The sequence below is a fragment of the Solanum verrucosum genome, unplaced genomic scaffold, assembly GCF_900185275.1.
Source record: "Solanum verrucosum unplaced genomic scaffold, falcon-dt-bn FXZP01000040.1, whole genome shotgun sequence".
Taxonomy (NCBI): Eukaryota; Viridiplantae; Streptophyta; class Magnoliopsida; order Solanales; family Solanaceae; genus Solanum; species Solanum verrucosum.
The window spans coordinates 1661833-1687074 of NW_026020323.1; the positions used below are offsets into that span (position 1 = coordinate 1661833).

At 32.8% G+C, this 25242-nt stretch overlaps 1 protein-coding gene and 1 pseudogene across 1 annotated transcript; one reads left to right on the forward strand and one right to left on the reverse strand.

The window, feature by feature from the left end:
* The first annotated feature begins 4008 nt into the window (after positions 1–4008).
* On the forward strand, positions 4009–4907 carry LOC125835533 (uncharacterized). Its single transcript, XM_049514661.1, has 3 exons — positions 4009–4107; positions 4216–4522; positions 4873–4907. The coding sequence occupies exons 1-3, from the start codon at positions 4009–4011 to the stop codon at positions 4905–4907; spliced, it is 441 nt and encodes a 146-aa protein (XP_049370618.1).
* A 7756-nt stretch (positions 4908–12663) lies between these two features.
* Positions 12664–17952, reverse strand: LOC125835534 (acetyl-coenzyme A carboxylase carboxyl transferase subunit alpha, chloroplastic-like; annotated as a pseudogene).
* Between the last annotated feature and the right edge of the window lie 7290 nt (positions 17953–25242).

Sequence of the window (25242 nt, forward strand, 5' to 3'; positions counted from 1 at the left end):
TACGAGAAAATGTCAACGATATTGGTCTCGGGGAAGGAATCTGGGGCCTTTTTGAGGAGATTGATGCGGTCGTCGAGGAAGAGGCTGGGACATCAGGCATCCGTAATGCAAAGCCTAAGGAGCGATTGCAAAACTGGACCTCCACACCACTCCTGATTTACCGCTCATCTGGGTAGAAAAGACATGTGTCTTTGTTTGTTTTAAAATTGGTGGTAGTCCGGAAGAGGCCCGAGACCCACCCCTTATGCAGTTCTATTAGTTTGAAGTTTTTAAATTCCCTTGTGATGTTTAAAAAGGCAAAATGACCCTCGGCCATTGATTTTATCTGTTTAAATCTTTTGAAACCCTTACGTTTTTTCATGATTTTTACTAAAAAATTAAGTGGCGACTCTGTTCTTTTGGAAATTCGATTTCTCTTAAACTATAAGTTTAATCGACTTTTTTTCAAAACTCAGTCATTTTCCTTTATTTATCTTTTTAAATAAAACAATCATATCCAAATGCCTACCTAAATTGTGAGATGTTTTTGCCATTTTTTAAGATCTCTAATGTATGGCGCAGCCTGGGGCTAATACAACTTATGTAAAGAGAAATATTAATATCCTCCATTTGCATTTTCTATTTCACCTCAATGTACCATTTGATTTATCACAATTCACAAGTGTCTTATGATTTGATCATCATGTATTGTAGTGTCAATGAGATACCTTCACATTTAATCGAGAAACATTTTTTCCTTATGAATTTTGTGCATACAAATCTAAATTAATTAGTTGGATCAGTAAATTTTAAATATATATAATTATATCAAAAAAAAAATTACCATATACCACACTAGTTCAATTTTGTCAACTTACGAAACTACGATTGAACAACTCCAGAATCTACGTGTTATACACATATTTATAGTAATAGTACACTCGACGAAGACCATAGGTCTTAAGGACTGGCAAATCAAAAGGAGGAATAAGTATTATATAAATTTTTTTTATTAGAAATATAACTAATAGTAAAGTAACTAGTAGAAGTCAATGTTATGAAAGATGATATTAGTCTTCTATCAATTTTTTTGAAAAATACTAATCAGGATTGATAAAAAAAATTACAGATTAAGGCTTACCCTTACTCTAGCGGAGACTAGCTTCAATAGGCCTTGGAGGTATATATTCTTCTTCTTCTTCTTGGATTGAGATGGATATTCAAATGGTTGGTCTTTTCATTGAAATTTGTTGTTCAAAATTATCATGTTACAATATATGATTGAGAATAAATATTTATTTTTCCTTGTGAATAGTGAAAGTGAAATATGGGAGCCACTTTAATCTTTTTATCATTAAAGATAGCTTTATTAATTATTTGGTGGATGAAAACACCACTAAAATAAAATCTTAGAAACAGTACAAATTCTATTTTACTACTTACTTTTCTAACTTGTCTACTTCCCTCATTCTTGGAACACGTTCCCAATTTAAGTTGTACGGCTAACTATTTTCTCTTTTCAACACTTGATACCTTTTACAACCAAATCTGCTCTAAATAATATGTCATATATAAGTTAGTATATACTATTATAAATATTTATTTTTTTAATTTAAATTTCTTAAGTAGATCTCACAATGCGTTTGTCCATAGATTTTGAAAGAAATATTTGACTCTTAAAAAAAATGAAAAAGGATAAAAAATACCCTCGAACTATGCAAAAAAGTTTAAATATACCCTACATCCATCTATTGGGCTAAAAATACCCCTCAATTCACCTTTTTGACCTATTTTTACCCTTAGAACTTAATAGATTTTTTAAAGTTATTATTATTAGTATTACTTATTATGTGGTCTTCCTATTGGATAAAATAAAATTCCCAATTCACCAATTCTTTCCAACCCGCCCCGATCCATATCCACGACTCCATGACCCAAATTCCATTAAACACAATTACACAAGTAATCCCAAATTTAATATGCTCACCCTCTTCGTCTTCTTCTTGGAGCAGCATCTTTCACCCTCTTTGTCTTCCTCTTGGAGCAACAATTTTTCAAACCATCCATGAAGTAGAGGCCAGAGGCTACCTCATCATTCATCATCATTCCCATAACGAATTCATTAAAGAATTTTGAAAAATTATTTCTCCCTTGTTTTTTTTTCATCTTGTTGAACTTTATATGCATAATTATCATCCCTCTAAATAATATATTACTCCCAATACAGTCTCATTCATAGTTGGTTTGTCGTATTTGATCTGATCTAGTTGAATACTTCAATTAATTCATAATCTATTTAAACTTTTAATTCTCTGGTTTCATTATGATCACATTAAAATTCAATTGTTCTTCGAAAAATACCTGCTTTATTTAAAAAAATAAAAATTAATGGCGACGGCTACGAGGAAAGTTGGGGTTATGTGTTTACCTCTACTTCATGGATTCCTTTAAAGAATTTCTCCAAAAAGAAAGACGAATAGGGTGGGTATTAAATTTGGGTAATTTGTGTTTAGTTGGATTTGGGTCATGGGAATGTAGTATGGGTCGGACCGGTTGGAAAAAAATGGTGAGTTGGGATTTTATTTTATCCAATAGGAACACGCCACGTAATAAACAATACTAATAATAATAATTTTAAAAAAATTGTTAAGTTTTAAGGGTAAAAATAGGTCAAAAAGGTGGATTGAGGGGTATTTTTAGCCCTATAGATGAATGGAGGGTATATTTAAACCTTTTCGAATAGTTGGAGGGTATTTTTGACCCTTTTCTGAAAAAATATGTTTTATACCCACTAGTTCTAAAAATTATTAAGAATATCCATAAGTTTGTATTATCATTTTGATAAAATTAGATTAGTAGCTTAGTTAGTTTAAGTGTACATTGTTCATTCGCAAAATTAGTTAGTTACTGTTCATTCACAGAGTTAGTTAGTTAGTTAGGAATCACAAGTTTACCATTTTCAGCATAGTTAGGCGGTTGAGTTTGGTAGAAGTGTTAGACTCCATTAGTGTGTATATATACACATACATTGTATTGATTACAATTAGTTTTTCATTCTCAATAATATCTTTTATTTTCTCTTTGATTGTTGGTGAAAGCTTAACCTCCATTAATGGAGGAAACTTATCGTTTCTCAGCTTATGGTGCTGGTTTCATCATGGTATTAGAGCAAGGAGATTCCTGCTCGTCTCTCTCGTCGTGAGTATTGTATTGAGTTTGATTTGCCCTCATTTCTGTTATCAATTTTCTTCTCCTTGTTTTTTTCCCGGACGATCTCACTATCGTTCCTTCTGTATTGATTCAAGTTTACTCATTGTGAGTTCATCTTCTCAATTCGTCTATAACTGCATTCTTCTTCACAATCATCTTCATATTCTTCTATGGATGAAGTTCCAGCTGACGCGGCTGCTATCAACATTTCAACTCGATTAGATTTCAATAGTCCCTTCTATCTGCATCCCTCAGAAAATGCAGGTTCTACTTACTTTCTGCTGTCTTTGACGGAACTAGCTACAGTTCATAGAGACGAGCAGTTCTTAGGGCTTTATCTGTTAAGAGTAAAACTGGATTCATCAATGGAAAAATTGTGATACCAAGTCCTACAGATCCAACCTTCATGCAGTGGGAAAGGTGTGACGACATGGTGACCTCCTGGATCTTAAATATTCTCTCACCGGATCTGCAAGATAGCTTGCAATACGTTAACAATGCCAAGGAACTTTGGGAGGAATTGGAGGATAAATATGACCAGACTAATGGTTGCAAACTCTATCAACCGTAGAAGGAGATAAATGATCTTGTGCAAGGCTCTTTGGTTGTCACTGGTTATTACACTAAGGTGAAGAAATTGTGGGAGGAAATGAACACTCTTGATATTAATTCTCAATGCACTTGTGTGTGTATTTGTGGTGGCAAAATCAAGATGCATAAGGCTGAGCAAGATAGAAGACTTATACATTTTTTGATGGGCCTAAATGAGGTGTATACTGTTGTACGTGGAATATCCTCATGATGTTTAGTCAGCCAACTATGGCACAATCATTTGCCATTTTGTCACAAGAGGAAAGACAGAGGGAAATGAAGCCCCTCAGTCACATGGCTTTGGAATCCACCTTACTAAATGCCTCTGTATCACCACAACACAATGCATGATCCAAAGGTTTCAATACAAACTACAGTTCTTATAGATGAGGTACATGAAGAGGTGCATGCAATTCCAACACCAATATTTTTAAGGGATATTCCAGCACTGGCAACAGGTCAAACTTGTTTTGTGAATACTGCAAACGAACTGGGCGTACCAAATACAGGTGCTACAAGCTCCATGGTTATCCAACCAACACAAGAACCCCAAGAGGAAGAGGTTCAGGAACTGCAACAAATGTGCATACTTCTGAGGATGATAGAAGTCAGTATGAAGAAACTCCTGAGCATCTGTCCAAAAGCCAGTATGAACAACTACTCAATCTACTTGGGACTCTGCAGGTTGGAAATGGAACTGATTGCTCAGGAAATATGTCAAGTGGAGCTGCAAACCTAGCAGGTATACTTGCTTGCTATTCTTCTATTACTGAGATAGGTGATTTGTCATGTAAATGTGATAGATTAATTGCTGGTTCTTAGATCATAGATTCAGGAGCATCCCACCACATGACCTACATAAAAAACACTCTCACAAACCTTATAACACTGCCTTATCCTTTCTTAATCACCTTACTAAATAAATACAAAGTTAAAGTGACTGAAATTGGTGATGTTTGCTTGAATTCAACACTGACTCTGTACAAAGTATTGCTTATACCTAGCTTCAAGTTCAATTTAATATCAGTTCATTACTTAGATGTTCAACTCAAAGGAATAGTTAGCTTTAACAGTTTTTCTTACTTACTGCAGGGCCCTTCTCTGAAGAGCCCTCTGGCACTTGGTAAGGCAAGGAATGGTCTGTATTTTTTTTGTCCAAAGTGTCACAATTGTCCACTTACAAATGGTAATGTTGTTTCTCATAACAGATGTAAACATGTTTCTCTTTTAAACTACTGCAAGAAAGTTTTAGTTGGAAGTGAATGCCAAGCTTCACCACCAAATGTAAGATACTCTCATGAAATCAATAAAGAAGCTTGTTCTATTGATCTTATTTCATGTTCTGTTGTTGATTCTTTCCCTGATGTTAATACTACTCATAGTCATGACACTGAATTCTTATGGCATGCTAGATTACGACATATGCCTTTCGTAAAAATGATGAGTATATCTACCATTCCCCTAAAATTTTCCAACAAACAACCCTTTATTTGTACAATATGTCATGGCTAGATAAACCAGAATGCCATTCCCAGAGAGTACAACTACAACCAGCTCAATGTTTGAGTTGTTTCACATTGACTTATGGAGACCATACCATGTACTTACACATGATGGATATCACTACTTTTTAACCATGGTGGATGGTTATAGTAGATCAACCTGGACACAACTGCTTAGATGCAAAAGCAATGCACTTCAAACTATAAAAGCCTTCATATCCCTCATAGAAAATCAGTTTTATACCAAATTGAAAACCATCAAATCTGATAATGGTCTGGAATTCACAAGCATTGAGGCAACCTCTTTCTTTTAAGAAAAGGGCATAATACACCAAAAATCATGTCCTTACACACCACAACAAAATGGTGTGGTGGAAAAGAAGCATAAGTACCTTCTTGAGACAGCAAGGGCACTTCTGTTTCAGTCAAAACTACCTATGAAATATTGGGAGGAATGTGTCTTAACTACCACCTATTTGATCAATAGACTACCTACAAAACTCCTACAAAACAAATCCCCATATGAACTGTTATATCAAAAGAAACTAACCTGCTCCCACCTTATAAGTTTTGGATGCCTTTGCTTTCCAACTACCTTGAAAACCCTTAAGGACAAATTTGAGCCAAGAACAACACCCCACATTTTCATTGGATACCCTTTTAATACAAAAGACTACAAGGTCTTTGATCTGGGTACCAAGAGAATTCATATGTCCAGAGATGTCCTTTTTCATAAAACTATTTTTCCTTTTGTCATTGCTCCTGTTGGTTCTAGTTTTAATTTTGTCTTGCAGTTCCTTGTACATCATTTTGATATGTCTGATATGTTACCTTGCATGTCTAGTAAAACAAATAACTTTGTTGATGTTGAAATGTTGAATTCTAACACATTGGTTGAAGTCACTTGTGATCATGTTCCCATAATTGACATTATACCTCATGTTGGACCCACTGTTTCTGCCATTGGTGATGCTCTTTTTGTACCTAGAAGAACAACTAGGTCCCTTCACCCCTCAAACTAATTGAAAGATTACACCTACTCATTACCAAACCTACATCGTTCTCCACCCATTCCTAATGTTTTAGATCCACAACACTCACTCACATCATTCATATCTCACATTGATCATGTATGTTTCACTACACTGTGTCCTGATAGCCAGCAGTTAATCAATAATGTTTCACATGATATTGAACCTTCCTTTTATGAAGAGGCAATCTTAAATACTGCTTAGCAAGTGGAAATGACACAAGAATTTGATGCCTTGTATGCAAATGATACTTGGGAACTAGTTAACTTGCCTAAAGGAAAGAATGTTATAAGGTGTAAATGGGTGTACAAGATTAAAACAAGGCAAACGGCAGTATAGAAAGGTTCAAGGCTAGACTAGTGGTAAAGGGGTACACTCAACAAGCTGGAATAGATTACAATGAAACATTCTCACTTGTGGTAAAGATAACCACAGTCAGGACTCTGATCTCTTTAGCAGTCAAGAAAGGTTGGAACATGTACCAGTTGGATGTCAATAATGTGTTCCTTCATGGTGATTTAAATGAAGAAGTGTACATGGCATTACCACCAGGCAGTGGAGAGTAGTGACATAATTTGCAGATTTAAGAAGTCATTGTATGGTTTAAAGCAAGCCAGCAGACAATGGTATGACAAACTGGCTAACAGTCTTTGTTCAAAAGGATACACTCATTCAGATAATGATTATTCACTGTTTTATAAGAAGAATGAAAGCTCTCTAATATTTGTGGTTATATATGTTGATGATATTATCTTAACTGGTACTGACATGAAGGAGATTGGTTCCTTAAAAGCTTTCCTCCATGAGAAATTCAGGATAAAAGACTTATGAAGGCTGTATTACTTCCTTGGTTTGGAAATACTGTACAGACAGGATGGTGTTCTCATCTCACAGAGAAAATTTACTCTTGATCTCTTGAAGGAATTTGACTCTATGCATTATAAATCCACTACTTCACCATTAGACTCCACTGAGAAACTGAAGCTCACAGAAGGCACACTATTGTCAGATCCTACTCACTACAGAAAACAGGTAGACAAGCTTAATTTTCTCACTAACACAAGGATGGACATAGCATATAGTATCCAGCACCTTAGTCAGTTTATGCAACCCCCTAGAGAACCTCATTTGAAGGCAGCCTAACATGTGCTCAGATATCTACAACAGGACCCTACATTAAGAGTTTTTATCTCCAACAAATTTGACATCACCATTAATGCTTATTGTAACTCAGATTGGGCCTCTTGTCCTGATTCAAGGAAGTCTGTGAGTGGTTTTTTGGTACTCATGAGTAATAGCCCCATTAGTTGGAAATCTGAGAAACAAGCCACAGGGTCACTATCCTCAACAGAAGCAGAGTACAAGGTTGTGAGACAAGTAGTGGGTGAATTAGTATGGCTGGAAAGATTACTTGATGAGCTCTCAGTGAAGTGTTCCTTACCCATACATGTCTTTTTTGATAGTCAAGCTACAATGCACATTGCTAAGAATCCAGTTTTTCATGAGAGAACTAAACATATATAAGTGGATAGCCAATTTGTCAGAACCAAGCTACATCAAGGATTGATCACACTTTAATACATCCCCACAGATTCACAATTGGCTGATGTCTTTACTAAGGCCTTAACTGGAGTCAAGCATACTAATTTATTAAGCATGTTGTTTGTAAGTAACTCACCTCCAACTTGAGGGGGTGATAAAATTAGATTAGTAGCTTAGTTAGTTTAAGCTTACACTGTTCATTAACAAAATTAGTTAGTTACTGTTCATTCACATAATTAGTTAGTTAGTTAGGAATCACAACTTTACCATTTTCAGCATAGTTAGTCGGCTGAGTTTGTTAGAAGTGTTAGACTCTATCAGTGTGTATATATACACATACATTGTATTGATTACAGTTAGTTTTTCATTCTCAATAATATATTTTCTTTTCTCTCTGATTGTTGGTGAAAGCTCAACCTCCATTAATGAAGGAAACTTATCGTTTCTCAGCTTATGGTGCTGGTTTCATCACATTTCATGATAAAAATGTTCGTGTAAACTCATTCACAACGAACATAATTAATATAAATTTGAAAAAAAGAAGAAGAGAAATGCCATTGATTTTTTCAAATATATTAGCTTGTTGCAAACTTATCAATCAAAAGGTATTCGAGCTACCTTTAAAACTTGATAGATTAATTTTGCCAATAATTTCCTCCTTATCTTCAAAACAAACGAAGGAAGACTTATGTACTAATTATACATGATTAGTAACTTAAGTGTGTTATACTCCTTACTATATCTTGACGCTAAATCATAAAATTGAACAAATAAACGGGGAAGTAACAGCACACGGCAGAGCAACCAAAGACGAAAATAGTGGCTTCACTTTCGTGAATTGCACTTTAGGAGGCACTAGTAGAATTTGGTTGGGGCGTGCATGGAGGCCTTACTCCACGGTCGTCTTTGCTAACACTTTCATGACGGATATTGTGGCTCATAAGGGTTGGAACGACTTGAATGACCCTATGAGAGACCAATTAAGTAACAGTATAATCATTTCACCTAAAAATTTAAATTATATATCGCAATAAAAATTACATTCTTTAATTAATTTTTAACTTAATTATTATAGGACAATTTTTTATGGGGAGTACAATTGCTCTGGAGCAGGATCGAATATGGTGCTTAGGGCGCCATATGTTCAAAGACTTAACGATACACAAGATCTTCCATTCCTTAACTCATCTTTTATTGATGCTGATTTGTGGCTTCAATCTTTCTCCTCTTAGCAACTTCTCCTTCTTTGTATTTTCTCTCTCTAATTATAAATTTACGTGTGATGAACTCGATTGCATAATATTCCAAAATTGAACGACATTGCTGTAATATTATTCCGTATTTGACTTGTATATATATGCATATACTTTGACACTAGTACAGATGAACGTTTACTTAATTCTTAGTGTAATTTAATCTGATGTAAAAGATCATTTGTGTTATTTTTCAAATTGTTAATTCTACTAAATTTTGAGTGTTATCTTTAATTACCTTTAAAGTGTATTGTATCAAATGTGAAGAAGTTAAACACACTATTATAGAGAAAGAGCCTCAAAATAGTCCTTTTTATCTTTTGAGTTAAAAAGACTCAAAATTTTAACTCAAAATCATTTTTATTTTTTTCACATAAAACCCCTTGTAGTCCCTCATGTTTGCTAAATTAGTACATTTTTGGTCCTCTCCCAAACTTTTGTCTATTTATCAACATTGGATTTGATCACAATTTTGTGTATAAATTGTTCAGTCGTCAACCTCTTCATTTAATCGTCATCTTCTTTGTTTAATAGAAACATAATTCCATGAGAGAGAGTAAGAAGATGAGTGCTTTTTATTTTGTACAATCCAAAAATCATTATAGCTAAACCAAAAATCTATATTCGTTATTTGAGCTATATCAATTTATATATATATATAAGTATTGCCCATGCTATGCACGAGCCCAACAACGTGAATTTTGATGTCATTTATTTGTGTCTAATCTTGCGTTCACATGTGTAGACTCTAAACAACCATAAAATTTTAAGAATAATCATAAGCTCATAAGCACGGCTACAATTTTATTCACGTAGAAGAGGACAAACATAAAATAATATTATATCACAATTATCTATCACTGAAATAGTTACTTTTTTAATACTTTCTTTAATATACTTGCAAAATCAAACCCCAAGCGTATGTCTAATTGGCTCATTAGTTCCTATCCACCATCCTATGATACAAGATCAACAAGATGTATTTCTACCACTGTTCGTACTTTGCACCATGGACACATAAATCACATAGTGGTATTGCAAATATTGTCCATTGCCAAAAATATTTCTTCAAATAGTTGTTTGCCTTATTCCAAAAAGAGAATAAGAGATTAAACATTTTGAAATAGAAAGCATTAAACAGATAAAAATTCAAAGGGACATTTTAAAAATACTATGGTAGAAAGAGAAAATTTGTATGTGTGTGTGTGAGAGAGAGAGACAGAAAGCAAGACAACTATTAACTCAAATCAAGGAGCAGTGAAAAAAAATATGCTTATGAGTACTATGCCCAATAGTCAAGTTATATGCCTTTAGAAGGGACTCGAGGAGGGCACAAAGTCTATAAAGACCAAAAATCATCACTACAGTCTAAGGATACATCAAAAATTTGCTTCTTTCTCAAACCAATATAGGATCCTTTCATCATTTAAGAATAAACCAATTACCAATTCTTTGTGTTTTTTTTCTTTGATAAGCCAATGCTAACAAGCAACAACTATACGGAGATGCCGGAAATTAATGCAAACAATGTCCAAAAATAATTGATCACACATTGAGTTCCTTTTAGTATCACATGTTGCAACCAAATTGGCACAAAACAGTTGATGAAAACAAGCATGTGCAGGAATCAATTAAAGAAGAGACCATCACTACCATTCCTTCAGTGGCTAAAGTGGCAATTTGATAATGGTCAGTCTAAGATGTCTGAAATAAATAAAAACAAGTTATGTAAGCAAACCATACAGTATTGAATTGTTTGGTGTTAAAGAATGATGCAGATAATTAGAATAAACCATGATTTTCTGGAGTAGCAGATGAGTATGATGTCGATTCCTCACTCGTGCTTTTATCAACATTAAAAATCATACCAAGTGATTCATCCTGCACATATTCCACTATTGAAATGACAGTTTTAAGAAAGTCTATCATAATCATAATGGTACCGACAAAATCATGAATTGTCATTATACATTGGAAAAAGATCCAGATATAATTTCTTGAAAAGTTATTCCACAATATGAACTACCTTCCAAGAAACATACACATATGCGATTGTTAGGCTGTTTATCAAGATATCGCCTTTTGTTTGTTGAAGTAATTTTGACAAGCTACCTAGCCTAAGCGATCTTCCTTCACTGCAACCTCTGCATCCAGACTTGAGAGAGCACGGTTATCATTGAAATCACTAGCAACTGCTTCAATGCCTACATGGTTCATTAGCGGTCTCCTTCGAGTTTATATCGGTTCTAAGCACACCTTAAATGAATATTGACAAATAAAAATGTGAAATCGAAATTAATTCACAAATACAAAGGAGTGATCTTCCACTTTCTTTTTTCTTTTTAGGCAGAACCAACCAGTAAGATATCACTTATTTAATACACCAAGGAACCTGCTTAATTAGACACAAATTAGGTATGTAGACCAACAAAACCTCAAGTTTTCCATTATGGGGTGTGCTATTTAGGCTACAGACAATCATGATTTACGAATTAATATAACTACTAATCAATTGCCTAATGACCGATAACCCATAAACAAATAGAGGCGGCACTAATGAATAAATGGATAACAACCACAACGAATATGCTAGAAAAACTACCAAATACGCCCATCAATTCATTTGACCATGAGTAACAAAATTCTGGAACAACAACTACATAAAACTTAATTTTTTTTCTTTAAAGTAAAGTACATAAAATTCAATTTTTATCCTAACATACTTTGTAATCCACTTCTCACAAAGAGGAAAATCTATATTTTCCACTTCTTTGTTTGCTTAGGAATAAGAAACACACCAGTCAGTCTTTAAACAACTGACTTCAGTCATCAATCTCATTTTCCCAAGTTTGAGAAAATTTCATGTAGTTAATACTTATTAGACTTGCATCTAACCTTTCTTGTAAATTAGAAGTGTGCAATAACACTAAAAGCATAAACAAGCTCAACTTAGAACAAAAGTTGTGTCTACTTTTGTTTTTTGTTTTTCTGAAAAAAAGTAATAAATCCAACAGTAAAAGAAGCAAAATAACACACCCATATATAAGAAGTATATTAAATGTAGACAACCTTACAAATGATATATTTTTTATGAATAAATCCAATCTTCTATACATATATAAGAACCTAGTGAGTGCACAAAAAATAAATAAGGGATGAGGAACTATTCTTCAAGTGTGCAAAATTCTTCTCTACTTCATCAAAAACTTTGTCAGCAACAATCTTATGTTTTGCATTGTTTCCCCGTCTTCTAAAAATCAAGCTAAATATTGTTTCTTTCACACTACTTGACATCACCAACCCTTCACCATAGATTCCAATATTTCCCTTTCTAAAACCAAATTAAGTATAAAGATGTAAAGTATAGAGATGGTACGTACTGGAATAATTGCATATGCTATCCAGAGTCTGTAATGTTCTTGAGCTGTGATCTTGAGTTGTGATCCTCAATTTCTCAACTGCCTATTCAATTTAAATTTTCGTATGATAAACCATTTTTTTCACAAACTTGAGCAACTATTTCTCATATACCTTTGGAGTTGCTTGTGAAGACTTTCATAATATTGCAGCACAAGCTTCAGGGCTGGTCAAAGAAGCATAGACGTTGTTGATATATAGAAAAGATCAAGATATTCAAGGAAACAATGCAAGAAGTGTTAAAACAACAACTACAAAATCCATGCCCCAACATATATACAATGTGCCCCAACATATCAAGATATTTAAGCTAACACAACATGTTTTGGGTTTATGTAGTAAGTTGAGAGTTCATATATTACTTATATCTCCACATGCACAAAAATTCTATTTGAACCTGAACTTCTTATTCTTCAGACTGTCACATGCCTGATAAGTATCAAATAAATTTATGGAAGAAGTACAAATGACCCAGACTTACCTAGCAACATAAAATGTTGAGTTTCCAACATTAACCACTTGTTTGCACATCCAATGGCAAGTGTTTTTCCTGAACCACCTTCATTAGTTACAATTGTTATGATTGGAACTCTCAGCTCAAACATTGCCCTTAAATTGGGGGCTATTGGCTCACCCTACATGAAAATATTGGAGGTGATTATAGATTCTACATGACCAAATGTAATCTAATAACACAATATTTGAAAGTCAAGGTAAAGACTCACACCTGACCTATCTCTTCAGATCTTAAATCAGCAAAAATCACTGGAGTGGTCAGCAAATGTAACAATAGGAAAGACACGATGATCAACATATCTCATCATTCTCAAAGCCTTTCTTTAGCTGCAAGGCTAAGATTTAGTAGTTATCAATTCATCTTTTTACAAAACTAACCTTGAGGTATCAAATTAAACAATATTCTTTTCAAACAACTGAACGCTACATAGACTCTCCAAAAATCTGATAACCTGTAACACCCCGACTTTTCAAAACGTCTAAATTAACTCGTACCTTCGTGGAAAGACAAGGAGGGTGAGTAATAAATTAAGAATCATGTGGTATGTCCTACTTTTAAGTGTTCAAGTGTTGCATCTCAAGTTTTGAAGTTAGGTAAGTGGCAAAATAAAAGTTGGCAGAAGTTATCGTAAGTTCCTTCTTAAAGATTTCTCTGAAATTTGGGTCAAATTTCTTGGAGGTTTTCTCCCAATCTATAAAGATTTATGGTGCCCACAAACTATTGAATCGAAGGTCTACGAGTCTAGTTTCCAACGCATCAAACCGTTCATTCATACGACTTCAGAATAGAGAGATATTCGCATTTTCGTGGGACTGCGCAAGCAGGCACGTGAGGTGGGGCCCTAGGTCGGTGGAAAGTTGTATATATCTTCTTCTTCGAGTTTTTTCTTTATTTTAAGCTAAATATACAGAGAAAACATAGAAACCCATTTTTAGGATCAAGTGAAATATAGATTTTCTCGACGTAAGTCCTTGACGAAAGTTGTTCTACGCGTTGGGCTCAACATCGTGGTATAATTTGTTTTATCGATTGCGTAGCATATCACATTTTAGTGTTGGGACAGCAGGGGTTTGAGTATATTTGAAGGTTTTGAGGTGAATTACGAACCTAAGATCGAGGTAAGACCCTTCTTTCATCGACTCTAGCTTTTATAAGCAGCAAATAACAATTTGCGACGGAAATACATATCTTTTATTGTATTGTCATGGTCTCTTTTATTTTGTGTGTTGATTATGGTCCTACCTTGTTGTAGTATCGAGGGAGTTATGAGTTAAAGTCTTTAGGCCGCGTGAATTTAGCGAAAAAAGTATGTTAAGGCTATTTTCTTCCTATGGCATGTTTCCTTAAAGCTTAGGAGCAATGTAATTGAGTTGTTATCGTTGTTATACTTATAGCTATTATTGTTGATTGTTGGCTGCTCGAGTGCGTATAATCCTCTCTTATCGAGATTCTTATTCAGTAGTAACATTCGTATGTTGGACACAACTTAGAGGCTATTTGTATAGGTTGCCTATAACTAAATTGCTCACTTTTAGCTGTTGGATTGTTATTGTTGCCTTTGGGCTATTGTTGTTAGCTACAGGAATATGATCTATGCCTAGCAGGGTTATGTTCTGCCTACAGGGCTATATGGATGCCTAAAAGGGCTATGAGTTGCCTACGGGGCTATATTAATGCCTAGAAGGGCTATGAGTTGCCTATGGGGCTATATTGATGCCTAGAAGGGCTATTAGTTGCCTACAGGGATATATATTGACGCCTAAGAAGGTTATGTGCTTCCTACAGGGCCATGTTGTTGCCTAAGAGGGCTATGAGTTGTCTATAAGATATGTTGATGCCTAAGAGGGCTATGTGACTGCCTGCGGGGCTAGGGGACTACCGATAGGGGTATACAGGCTGATTGGCACCTTCCGGGCTTATGGGGGCCTAAGTAGGTGGTCTTGTGTGCTGTTTGTACCTACCGAGCTTATGGGGGCTTGGTTAGGTTGTTGTTTTATTATTTTTGATAAATTTAGATTTAGAAGCAGGTCAGTACAATTATCTTATCCTTAAATTATTTATCAGATTATTCCGGTATATCAGGATACCTCATCATAGTTTATTGCCTTTCATACTCTGTACATTATTTTGTACTGACGCCCCATTGCCTTGGGGGCGCTGCATTCATGCATGCAGGTCCTGACAGATGACCGAGTAGACCTCCATATCAGTAGGATTGACTTTTATCCGATTGGTCAGCCCCTTTCCTCTGGAGCTGCCAGAGTTGGGATGTTTGTTACCTTTTGTTGTATATATTCTCATGGGTAGGCTGGGGCCCTGTCCCACCAATCTTTACTACTCTTAGGGGCTTGCAGACTAGTGTGTGGGGTTTATAGCTACGTTATGGCCATGCTGGCCTATGTTGTTGGTTTGCTGAAGCTTGTGAGCTGTTTGATGTATTGTACTGATATTTACCTGTTTTTAGTTTTGGTATAGATATCATGGTGGCCTCGACGGCCCAATCAGGACTTCTGTGCTGGTTGGATATTTCTTTATATGAACTCTTGGTAGTAGCTGGTTCTTTTGTAGATCTGTTGACAGGGGCCTTGCCGGCCGAGGGCTTAGTTTTAAGCCGAGATATACTTGTTTGTTTTCTTAATTGCATATGACTACCATGCGCTAGTAGCAAATGGTTCAGCAGGGTCGGCTCAGGCCTGAGTTTTGTCTTTAGGAGTCAGTTGCGCCCCTTGAGTTTGGGGCGTGACATAACCTGAGCAAAAATCAAATTGGAAACATGTTGAGAGGTTATGAGCAACAACTTCAGCCTAACTTGTTGCTAAATTAATGAAAAAATCAGTTCAATTTAACATGTTATTAACCATAAAACAGATTACTTGAAATGCTTAATGATAGGAATTCGTAAAATAATTATATGAATGATAATTTGCGAAGCATACCTATAAGGGCTTGTCATTGCAAAGTTGATTACCAATTAAGAGATAACTTCTACCTTCAATGCTCTCAATATCACTCACTATGGCTGCATCATCATAGCCAGCATGATCTCCATGGAGCTCTACCCACTTCATGCATAACATAGGATTAAGATTCCTCGAGTTGCATTGTCAAAAAAACTACTGATAACTCTAATGAACAGAAAAAAAATCAACAGGCATATTTAGTATATGATCTTGAACAATTGGTCACAATATGCCATATGTATCAAATGGAACAGAGAAGTGTTGGTCAAATAATCATATTTGCATATGTATCACCATAATAAGCTAATTTCCTTTACATAATGAACAATACTATAAGTAAGCAGACAGATTATCATAAGTTGGTAATACACAAGGAAAACAAACTTTAAATTTACCTCTTTAGAACCAGAGTAGTTCAAAACTAACATAAAGTATGATAAACATACATACATATACAACCAACTACTTATTGTAAGAGTCAGGTGAATTTTTATATTCAAAATATGAATTTGTACTTAAATATTAGTTACTTCAATATTTTTCATCTCAAACAAAATGTGAAAAAATTGAATCATTAAAATAAGAAATGAAATTAAGAGCATGAGCAGATGAAATAAAATAACAGAGGATTAGCAAAGAGATCAACGCATGCAATGCTAACATGAGAGGTGGTACCATTCACTAATGAGGGTATGAGATAATACCAAGTTATGGTACAATTCAAAATATTCAAGGGATTTAAAAGGAGTGCACGAAATCCAAATTTTATTTAAAATTGTAAGTGAAGTATGATTTTTTCTAGCTTAGACATTTTTTCAAACACCTGATGTACGTCATAAATCTTTCAACATAAAAACTACATATGCATACTCCATTAAATCTTGCTACAACTGAAAAATATATAAAATTAGAAGAATGATCATACCAATTAAGTGTCTAGCAATTTACATGTTGGAACAAGTGGTTGTGCCCTTAGACCTTAGTCTCTTGGTGTGGACTCATACGTCAATGAAGCAATTGACTGCTAACTTGGATAAATTGTGATGTTGTGCTCGTCTTAGTGAGGAACATACACATAGAGCAGGTTCAATTTCAGTATATTGCTGGTTGAGCATAAAAATAAAGAATTGGCAAAAAATAAAAATTGAACAGACCTAACGTGTAACCCGCTGTGAAGATGAAGAGAATCAAATAGTCCTTCAGTGTGAAGAGCAAGAGACCATTTTTGAAAGTGCTGAGTTAGGTTGAAAGAAAAATAGAGATAAATAGTTATGGATGTTTCTGGACATATCTCGTTGTCTAGGTTGCGGAAGAGATTTTTTTCTAGCTTGGTAATTGGAATATCATCAAGTGAAATGAAATTAATATAAGTTCTTGATCGTTCTTGGCTTCTTGTTGATGTTTGAATCCATGATTGGAGTTGGGGTTTGGAGAGATTGGTGAGGAAGAAGAGAAAAAGTGAGACGAATGGGAAAGAAACAAGAGTTCGCCGTTTGCTCTAATTCATTTGACCATTGAATAATGGGTATATTTACAGATTTGCCCTGGGTCGTCCTAGGCTTCATATTTCTATATAATAGATAGAAATATATATATATATATATATATATATGAAAAAATCTCATGCATTATAAATTTGAAAAAAAATATTTATGTAAATATTATGGAAAAATTACCCAAATACACATCTTATTTTACCATATCTCTTAAATTCTCTACCATTTAAAAAAATTCAAAAATCCCCTCGGGATACATCACTTCCCTCTCGTTGGTACATCTCTATCCCACTGGGATACATCCCTCCCCTCTCGGATACATCCATCCCCTCTCAAATGTAGTCCCATATGTATCCGAATCATATCCCCTTTCTAATGCATTCCTCCCCTCTCGGTTAAATCTCTCCCATATGTATCTGGAAGTCCTATTCCCTCTCTGATACATCCCTCTCATCTCAGATACATCCCTCGCCTATGTATCCGGATGTCTACTGATGTATTCGGAAGTTTAGTGATGTATCCGAAATTCATAAATTTTAAGAGACTTTTGTAATTTGAAAAAGAGTAGGGAAATAGTGTAATTAGCTTGTAACACTATATATGAGATACATGTAAATTATACAAAAAATATAGTATAGTTTTTTAACTTATATAATGTCGGGATCGATGTAATAATTAAGAAATGGAATAGTTTTTGGATAACTGTAGCATCATTTCTTATTTTATTTTAGTATTCCTTACTCTCTCTTTTTTTGTAATATAGTATTCCTTAGTAAAAGAAAGGAGTGATCTCTTCTTCATGTATATCTTAGTCTTTCGTAGCGTTGCTTCTATTTTTTTTTTTTGGAAAAATTAGGTGGTTAAGCAAATTTATACTATTTAATTACTCATCATAGCTATAGTTTGTTATAATTACTATTCGCGACTAACATTAACCATTAATTACGTGGACTGACTTTAAGTTTGTATAAGTAGCACGTTTGTATATGTGTAATTCGCCACATTTGTATAAACAATTCTTTGTTTGATCTGTATTTATATACGATGGTTTGTATTTGTATATGATGATGATTTCCTTTGGATTTTCAGTTTTGTCATCATATATATTCAATTTTTTAGTGTATAACTTTTTAAAGTTTGTATAAGCGTGTAGTTTTTGGATTTTGTACAATATAATTTATATAATATATTTTGTATAATTTTTTCATATGTTTATGTTTGTATCAACTCGTTATTTCGAGTTTTATTATATTTGTATAATTCTAGACTTTATATTACTCAATTATATAAAAACATGCTGCGAATTATACAAACGAGATGCGAATTATACAAATTATTGTCCTCTCTCGCTTGCCTCTCTTCTCCCTCTCCCAATCTCGCTCACCTCTCTACTCAGTCTCTCAATCCGCTGGCCTCTCTCCTCCCTCTCCAATCTCTCTCCATAATATACAAATACATATGTATAATATACAATTATCTAACTGATATACATATACAGTTCACCTCTCTCCCACTCTCTGCCCTCTCTCGCTCGCCTCTATCCTCCCTCTCCCAATCTCGCTCACCACTCTCCTCCTATAACATGTAGCTATGAATTGTAATTTGCAAAGTATAGCTATGGAGCGTAAATAGACTATTTTTGAGTAGCTATATGCGAAAGTTCCTCTTCTTTTCAAGTGTGGTAGTCAAATCCTTATGGATTACCTAAATGTTGACCCCAGGCCCAATTGTGATGATGGATATTTTGCAACTGTTTTCATCACAAATTGTATCGAATATAAATTTATTTGGTACAATTTGATACTTTAAAAAAAATAAAAAAATTTCATAAAATATAAAAATCTAATCTAATTCTCGGTATTATCATAAAAATATGTTGTCAAACCTATAATTTTTTATTTAAGAAATCTAATAATCAATTCGATTAAATTTGCTTCAGTCAATTCGATTGCTTTTGAGAATTATTTTCACACCCCTAATTTTTGTCATCATTCATTCCCTTATTAAAGTTGAAAAGACTTGAGAAATGGTCCAAGTTAGACAAGTGGTTGTAGTTAATATTCCATATTATCTATATCACAAGGACTTTATAACGAAGTTTTTACTACGTAACTTGGAAGTGTCACTATTGAGCGATGCTAACAGGAATATCAAATAGAGGGGATGATTTCAATTTGAGATATGTTAAAATAGACAAATTAATAAACAAGTTGGTTAGTGATTCGCCCAAAAGCTATTTGGTTATTCACAACCAATTTCTTTTTTTATAATTCTAAGTTAAATACATATTCAAATATAATTTTGATTTCTAATTTTTCTAAACTTAATTTCAAATACTATTTTTCTTTCGATATCATGTCCAAATCACTAACTAAATTATGAGATGTTCCACCATTTTTGGATCTCTAATGAATAGTGTGTCCTAGGGATAATACAACTTATATGTAAAGAGAGAGATTACTATCCTCCATTTGCATTTTCAATTTCATAGTTTTTGGCCAAAAACATCTCTCAACTATACTCTATGTTTAAACTACATCCTTGCACTATCACCATGAACAAAAAACATCCCTCAATTATCTTAAAATGGCAAGATTCATCCTTTAATTAGTTTTTGTCAAAAAAAACTAACGATTGATCAACCTACAAATCCCCTATTTTGTTTGCTCCCATTCTTCTCGTAGCTTATAGTAGTAATAGACAATCCTAACTAAATTGAATGGGCTAGGAAGAGATGTTTGCATCCTCAACTTCACAGTAGCAGCCAGTTCAATTTTGTCAACTTACTAAACTATGATTGAACAACTACAATCTACGTGCTATACACATTTATTATAGCTGGTATAGACAACGAATGTTCATGTGATTCATCATCAAGTATCATTTTAAAAATATTTGAGTAATTTTCACAGGGACTAGAAATAACAATTGAGATAGGGTAGGATAGGATAAAACCTTAATAAGAGGGTGTTGTCTCCTGTATTCAGGTTAGAAAAAAAATAGATTGAACAACTGTAGTCTAGAATCTATGTGTTATACACATTTATTATAGTGTGTATAGATAACGAATGGCTCATGTGATTCATCATCACGTATCATTTTGAAAATGTTTTGAGTAATTTTCACTGCAGAGACTAGAAATAACAATTGAGATAGGGTATGATAGGATAAAACCTTAATAAGAGGGTGTTGTCTCCTGTATTCAGGTTAGAAAAAAAACAGATTGAACAATTGTAGTCTAGAATCTATGTGATATACACATTTATTATAGCTTGTATAGACAACGAATGTCTTATGTGATTCATCATCACGTATCATTTCGAAAATGTTTTGAATAATTTTCACTGCAGAGACTAAAAATAACAATTGAGATAGGATAGGATAGGATAAAACCTTAATAAAAGGGTGTTGTCTTCTGTATTCAGGTTAAGAAAAAAAACAGGTTAAGAAATTTATTTGGTACGATTTGTATAGTAAAATATGGGAGCCACTTTAATCTCCTTATCATTAAAAATGTCGTTGTTATTGGCTGGATGAGTACACCACTAAAATAAAATCTTGAAAAGAATACAAATTCTATTTTACTTTTCTAACTTGTCTACTTCCCTCATTCTTGGGACACATGTTCCCAACTTAAGTTGTAAGGCTAACTATTTTCTCTTTCAACACTTTGATACCTTTTACTCCCTTACCCAAATTGATAAATATATAATTAAATCCACTAAAAGAAATAGAGTAATATTTTAAAACAAATACTAGTTATTTACTAGTAATATATTTTTAAATTGATTTCATATGATTTAGTATATATTATTATAAATATTGTTTTTCTTGACTAAACATTGATTTTCAATTTTTTTTTTTAAAAAAATCATGATCAAACTGCTATATTAATATTCGTACGAGGTGGTCCTACTATATTGGAAAAATTCAGCTCAATTTTTATGCTCATCCTCACCTCAATCAACATTAATTGTCAATTTAAGAAGCATTCACTTTACACTTGTATCATTTTTATTTTATTACATTTTTGTGGATATTATATTCCATGAAAAGTAGAACAAATTATTAAATGCAAAATATCTACCCGAACGTCAAATACTTCAAGTCCTAGGATAGGCTAGACGCATTTCTGAGAAATTGCCTCCAAGTACCCTAGTTTACGATTTTCGGTCGAATCAGAATTTTCATTAACCTCATGAATTCGATCTCATATGTTTTTAGTATTGAATTTATTATTTTTTAACTCATGAATTAATATTTATTACTTTATTATAATTTTTATAATAATATATTTATAAAATTATACTTACATCAAAAATATTAAGTTCAGATAAACATATTATCTTTTTTTTCTTTAGATTGTTTATTTTTGTGATCAAGTCAAAATTTAATGTTTCATTATTAATAGCCGAACTATTGGGTGGGTTACAAGACAACAATGGAAAATGTGAGTAAAATCTTCCAAATAATGAGAAAATAATATCTAAGTCACATCATTTATAGTTTGTCTTCATGGGGAGAGTGAATAGGAATTTAAATATTCTTCATTAAATAAATTCGTTATTTTGTTTCTCCTCAATGTACGTACCATTTTTTTTTATTTATTTGAAGTATCTTATGTGGTTATTATGCACCACACAAGTTAAATATTGTCAACTAACTAAATATGATTATAACTCAAGAATCCATAGGAGAGCATAGCTAGGAGGCCGGTTTGTTTCATAAATAAGGTGATTTTATTTTCTTTTTGGTTAAATAAGGTTTTGAAATTGTGTTTGTTGATAGTTTTTGCCAAGAAAGTTTACTTTAAAACTCAAGCATAGTATGATGAAATTTAAATATTGCTACAAATGAACCTCCAACATAATGTGTTGAAAGTGAAACTTTACCAATATACTAAGGAGCTCGTGTCGTTTTCCCTATGGTTCATGAAGTATCAAACGCAAAGGTTTAAAAGTTTGTTGAAGTCGCTAAATCTATTATCGAAATTCCTCAAAATTGACATTGTTGCTAAAAACTGTTTATGAAAAAAATACTTTTAAAATAGCTTTTTAGAAAAATGCTTTTAAAAAAAAAGCAATTTATTTTTGGCTAATTCATTTGAAAAGTGTTTTTTATAAGCAAATTGTGTTTGACTAACTTTAAAAAAAAAACTGTTTTTGAGTGTCAAATTACGATAAAGGGTGAGTATAATGTACTTCTAATTATAGAGAGAAACTAGTTTAAACATCTATTATAAAAAAATAAATTAAATTCATATACAAATTTTCAATCAATATTATATATTTTTTAAAGGGTTGTAATCTTTAATTGTTATTTTTTTCTTTTTTCTAATCTTGCAAAAATATTGTTGTTACTTTTTTTTTCTCATTCTGCAAAAAAATAAATAAAATAATAATACATAAACGCAAATAAAATATAAAATTTATTATATAAAAATAAAAAATAAAATTATTAAATGAAACTTACCCAAATATATGAGATATGTTAATTAATTAATAACTTATATATATATATATATATAAAAATAATTTTCTGCTTCTGCTTTTTTAAGAAGCAGAAATTTTTAGTTTTTCTGCAACAACATAAAAACTGCTTCTGCTTCCATTAAAAGATAGTTTTACAGGTTCGTCAAACACCTAATTTTTCAAAAAAATGTATTTTTCTCAAAATAAGTGTTTCTGGACTCAACATCAATGTCAAACAGACTCTAAAGACTTATAGAATATGCTTTAGTACTCCTTTTTTTCACACATATATATAATTTGTGATTAAGCACTTTATATTTAATAGCTTGATTTATTTCAAAAAGATTTTAAAATACATTAATAAATGCACGTTTAAAAAAAATGAGTAATTTGAATCTCGTATTCTATATCAAAATATTGCGCGGGATAATCGAACAAACATAATACTCCTATTACATATTAAAAAATAAAGAGCAAAAAATAGAAAGAAAAAAAAAAGGGGGACAAAACAGAGTGGGGTAGGACAATTTTTTATATTAAAAAAATAGTACTAAACAGGATAGAGTAATAATACATATCAAAATTTTTACCCTTTCCCGTTCCACCAATTGCCATCCCTAGCAAAGACTAGCGTCAATAGGTTTAGGAGGTATATATTCTTCTTCTTCATGGATTGAGATGGATAAACAAATTAAATGTTTTTTTTATAGAAATTTGTTGCGGGTGTAGTTCTAATCGCAACCTATTTAACAATAGTAAAGATTTTTGTTGGAGAAATTTTTTTAGAGAGATTTTTTGTGTCGAGACATAGATTTTGCAGAAAAGATTATAGACAGAAGATGCAAGCTATTGAAGATTATGTGAAAAGGGTTGAGCAAATTTGTTTTGTCAGAATTTCAAGCCAAGGAGGAGATTTGTTGGGTGTTTGTCCTGAGTTTAATTCTCTCAATATTTTGTACTCTCATATTTATATAGTGAATTGTTCATCTCTTTTTGTGTACGTAGGTCAATTGATCGAACTACGTTAAATCTTTATGTACTATGGTATATTTCTCATTTGACTTTTTTTCCATGGTCTTTCAGAGTTTGTTTTGCTACCTTCCGCATGACACTTAATTATTTCGACCCTAACTATTCGTGTTATATAATACAAATATAGTTTATAGACAGTAAATATCTTATATGATTGACCAACTGTCATATTATTTTTGAAAAATTATCATCAAATATTATTTTTTAAAATGTTTGAGTAATTTTCACACTAAAGACTAAAGGCCCGTTTGGCCATGCGATATGGTATCATGATATGGAATCATGAGATGAAATTGAAGTTTTGTTTGGACATGCAATATGAAATTTTTGTGTTGTATATTTTCTCATAAACATAAAAATTCCATAAGTTGTAAAACTATTAAAATAGCCCATTCAATCTTATCAAATAAACAAAATTTATAAAATCGCATAATAAATTATTACAAAGTTATTTGTTCTCCACTTAAGTAATTGTTTCATCTAACCTTAATTTAATAAAAAAAATTGAACATAAATTGTAGTATACTAGTCTTTAATATAATCCTCCCACATAATATGAACAATTTCCTTACGTTGAACTTGCATTTCTCGATCATGTGACCGAGAAGACGAACCAACATTGTTACTTTGAGCCATTTGTTGGTCAATATCATCCGCAACTATATTTTCATGCTCATAGACCATAAATATTTCATCACTTTAATAATCGGTTGGTGTGAGTTAAAATGACTATATGTTGGTGAGAATAATAAATTTTATGTCGGTGAGAATAATAAATTTTAAAAAGTAATGATGTGATTATAAATTTTATTTACATATGAAATAAATGGTAAATTAGTAGATATAAATGTGAGGTTGTTTTAACAAAATATAAATTTGTGGATCAATTTTTGTATTAAAATATCTCAAATCATGATATGGAATTGTAATTCCATATCATAGTTTTTAGAGAATATGGAATCACATCTCATGATAAGGAATCATGAGATGGAATCAGCGTAAAATCACATGTCTAAACGCTGATTCCATCTCACAATACCATAATGTGATATGGTATCGCATGGCCAAACGCCTACTAACTATCAATAGGCGTTGGGGGTATATATTCTTCTTCTTCTTCTGTTAAAGATAGCTTTATTATTGGCTGGATCAGAACGCCACTATAATCTTTGAAAGAGCATAAATTCTATTTTACTACTCTCCGTTCTTAATTACTTGTTCACTTTTGAATAGACACACCT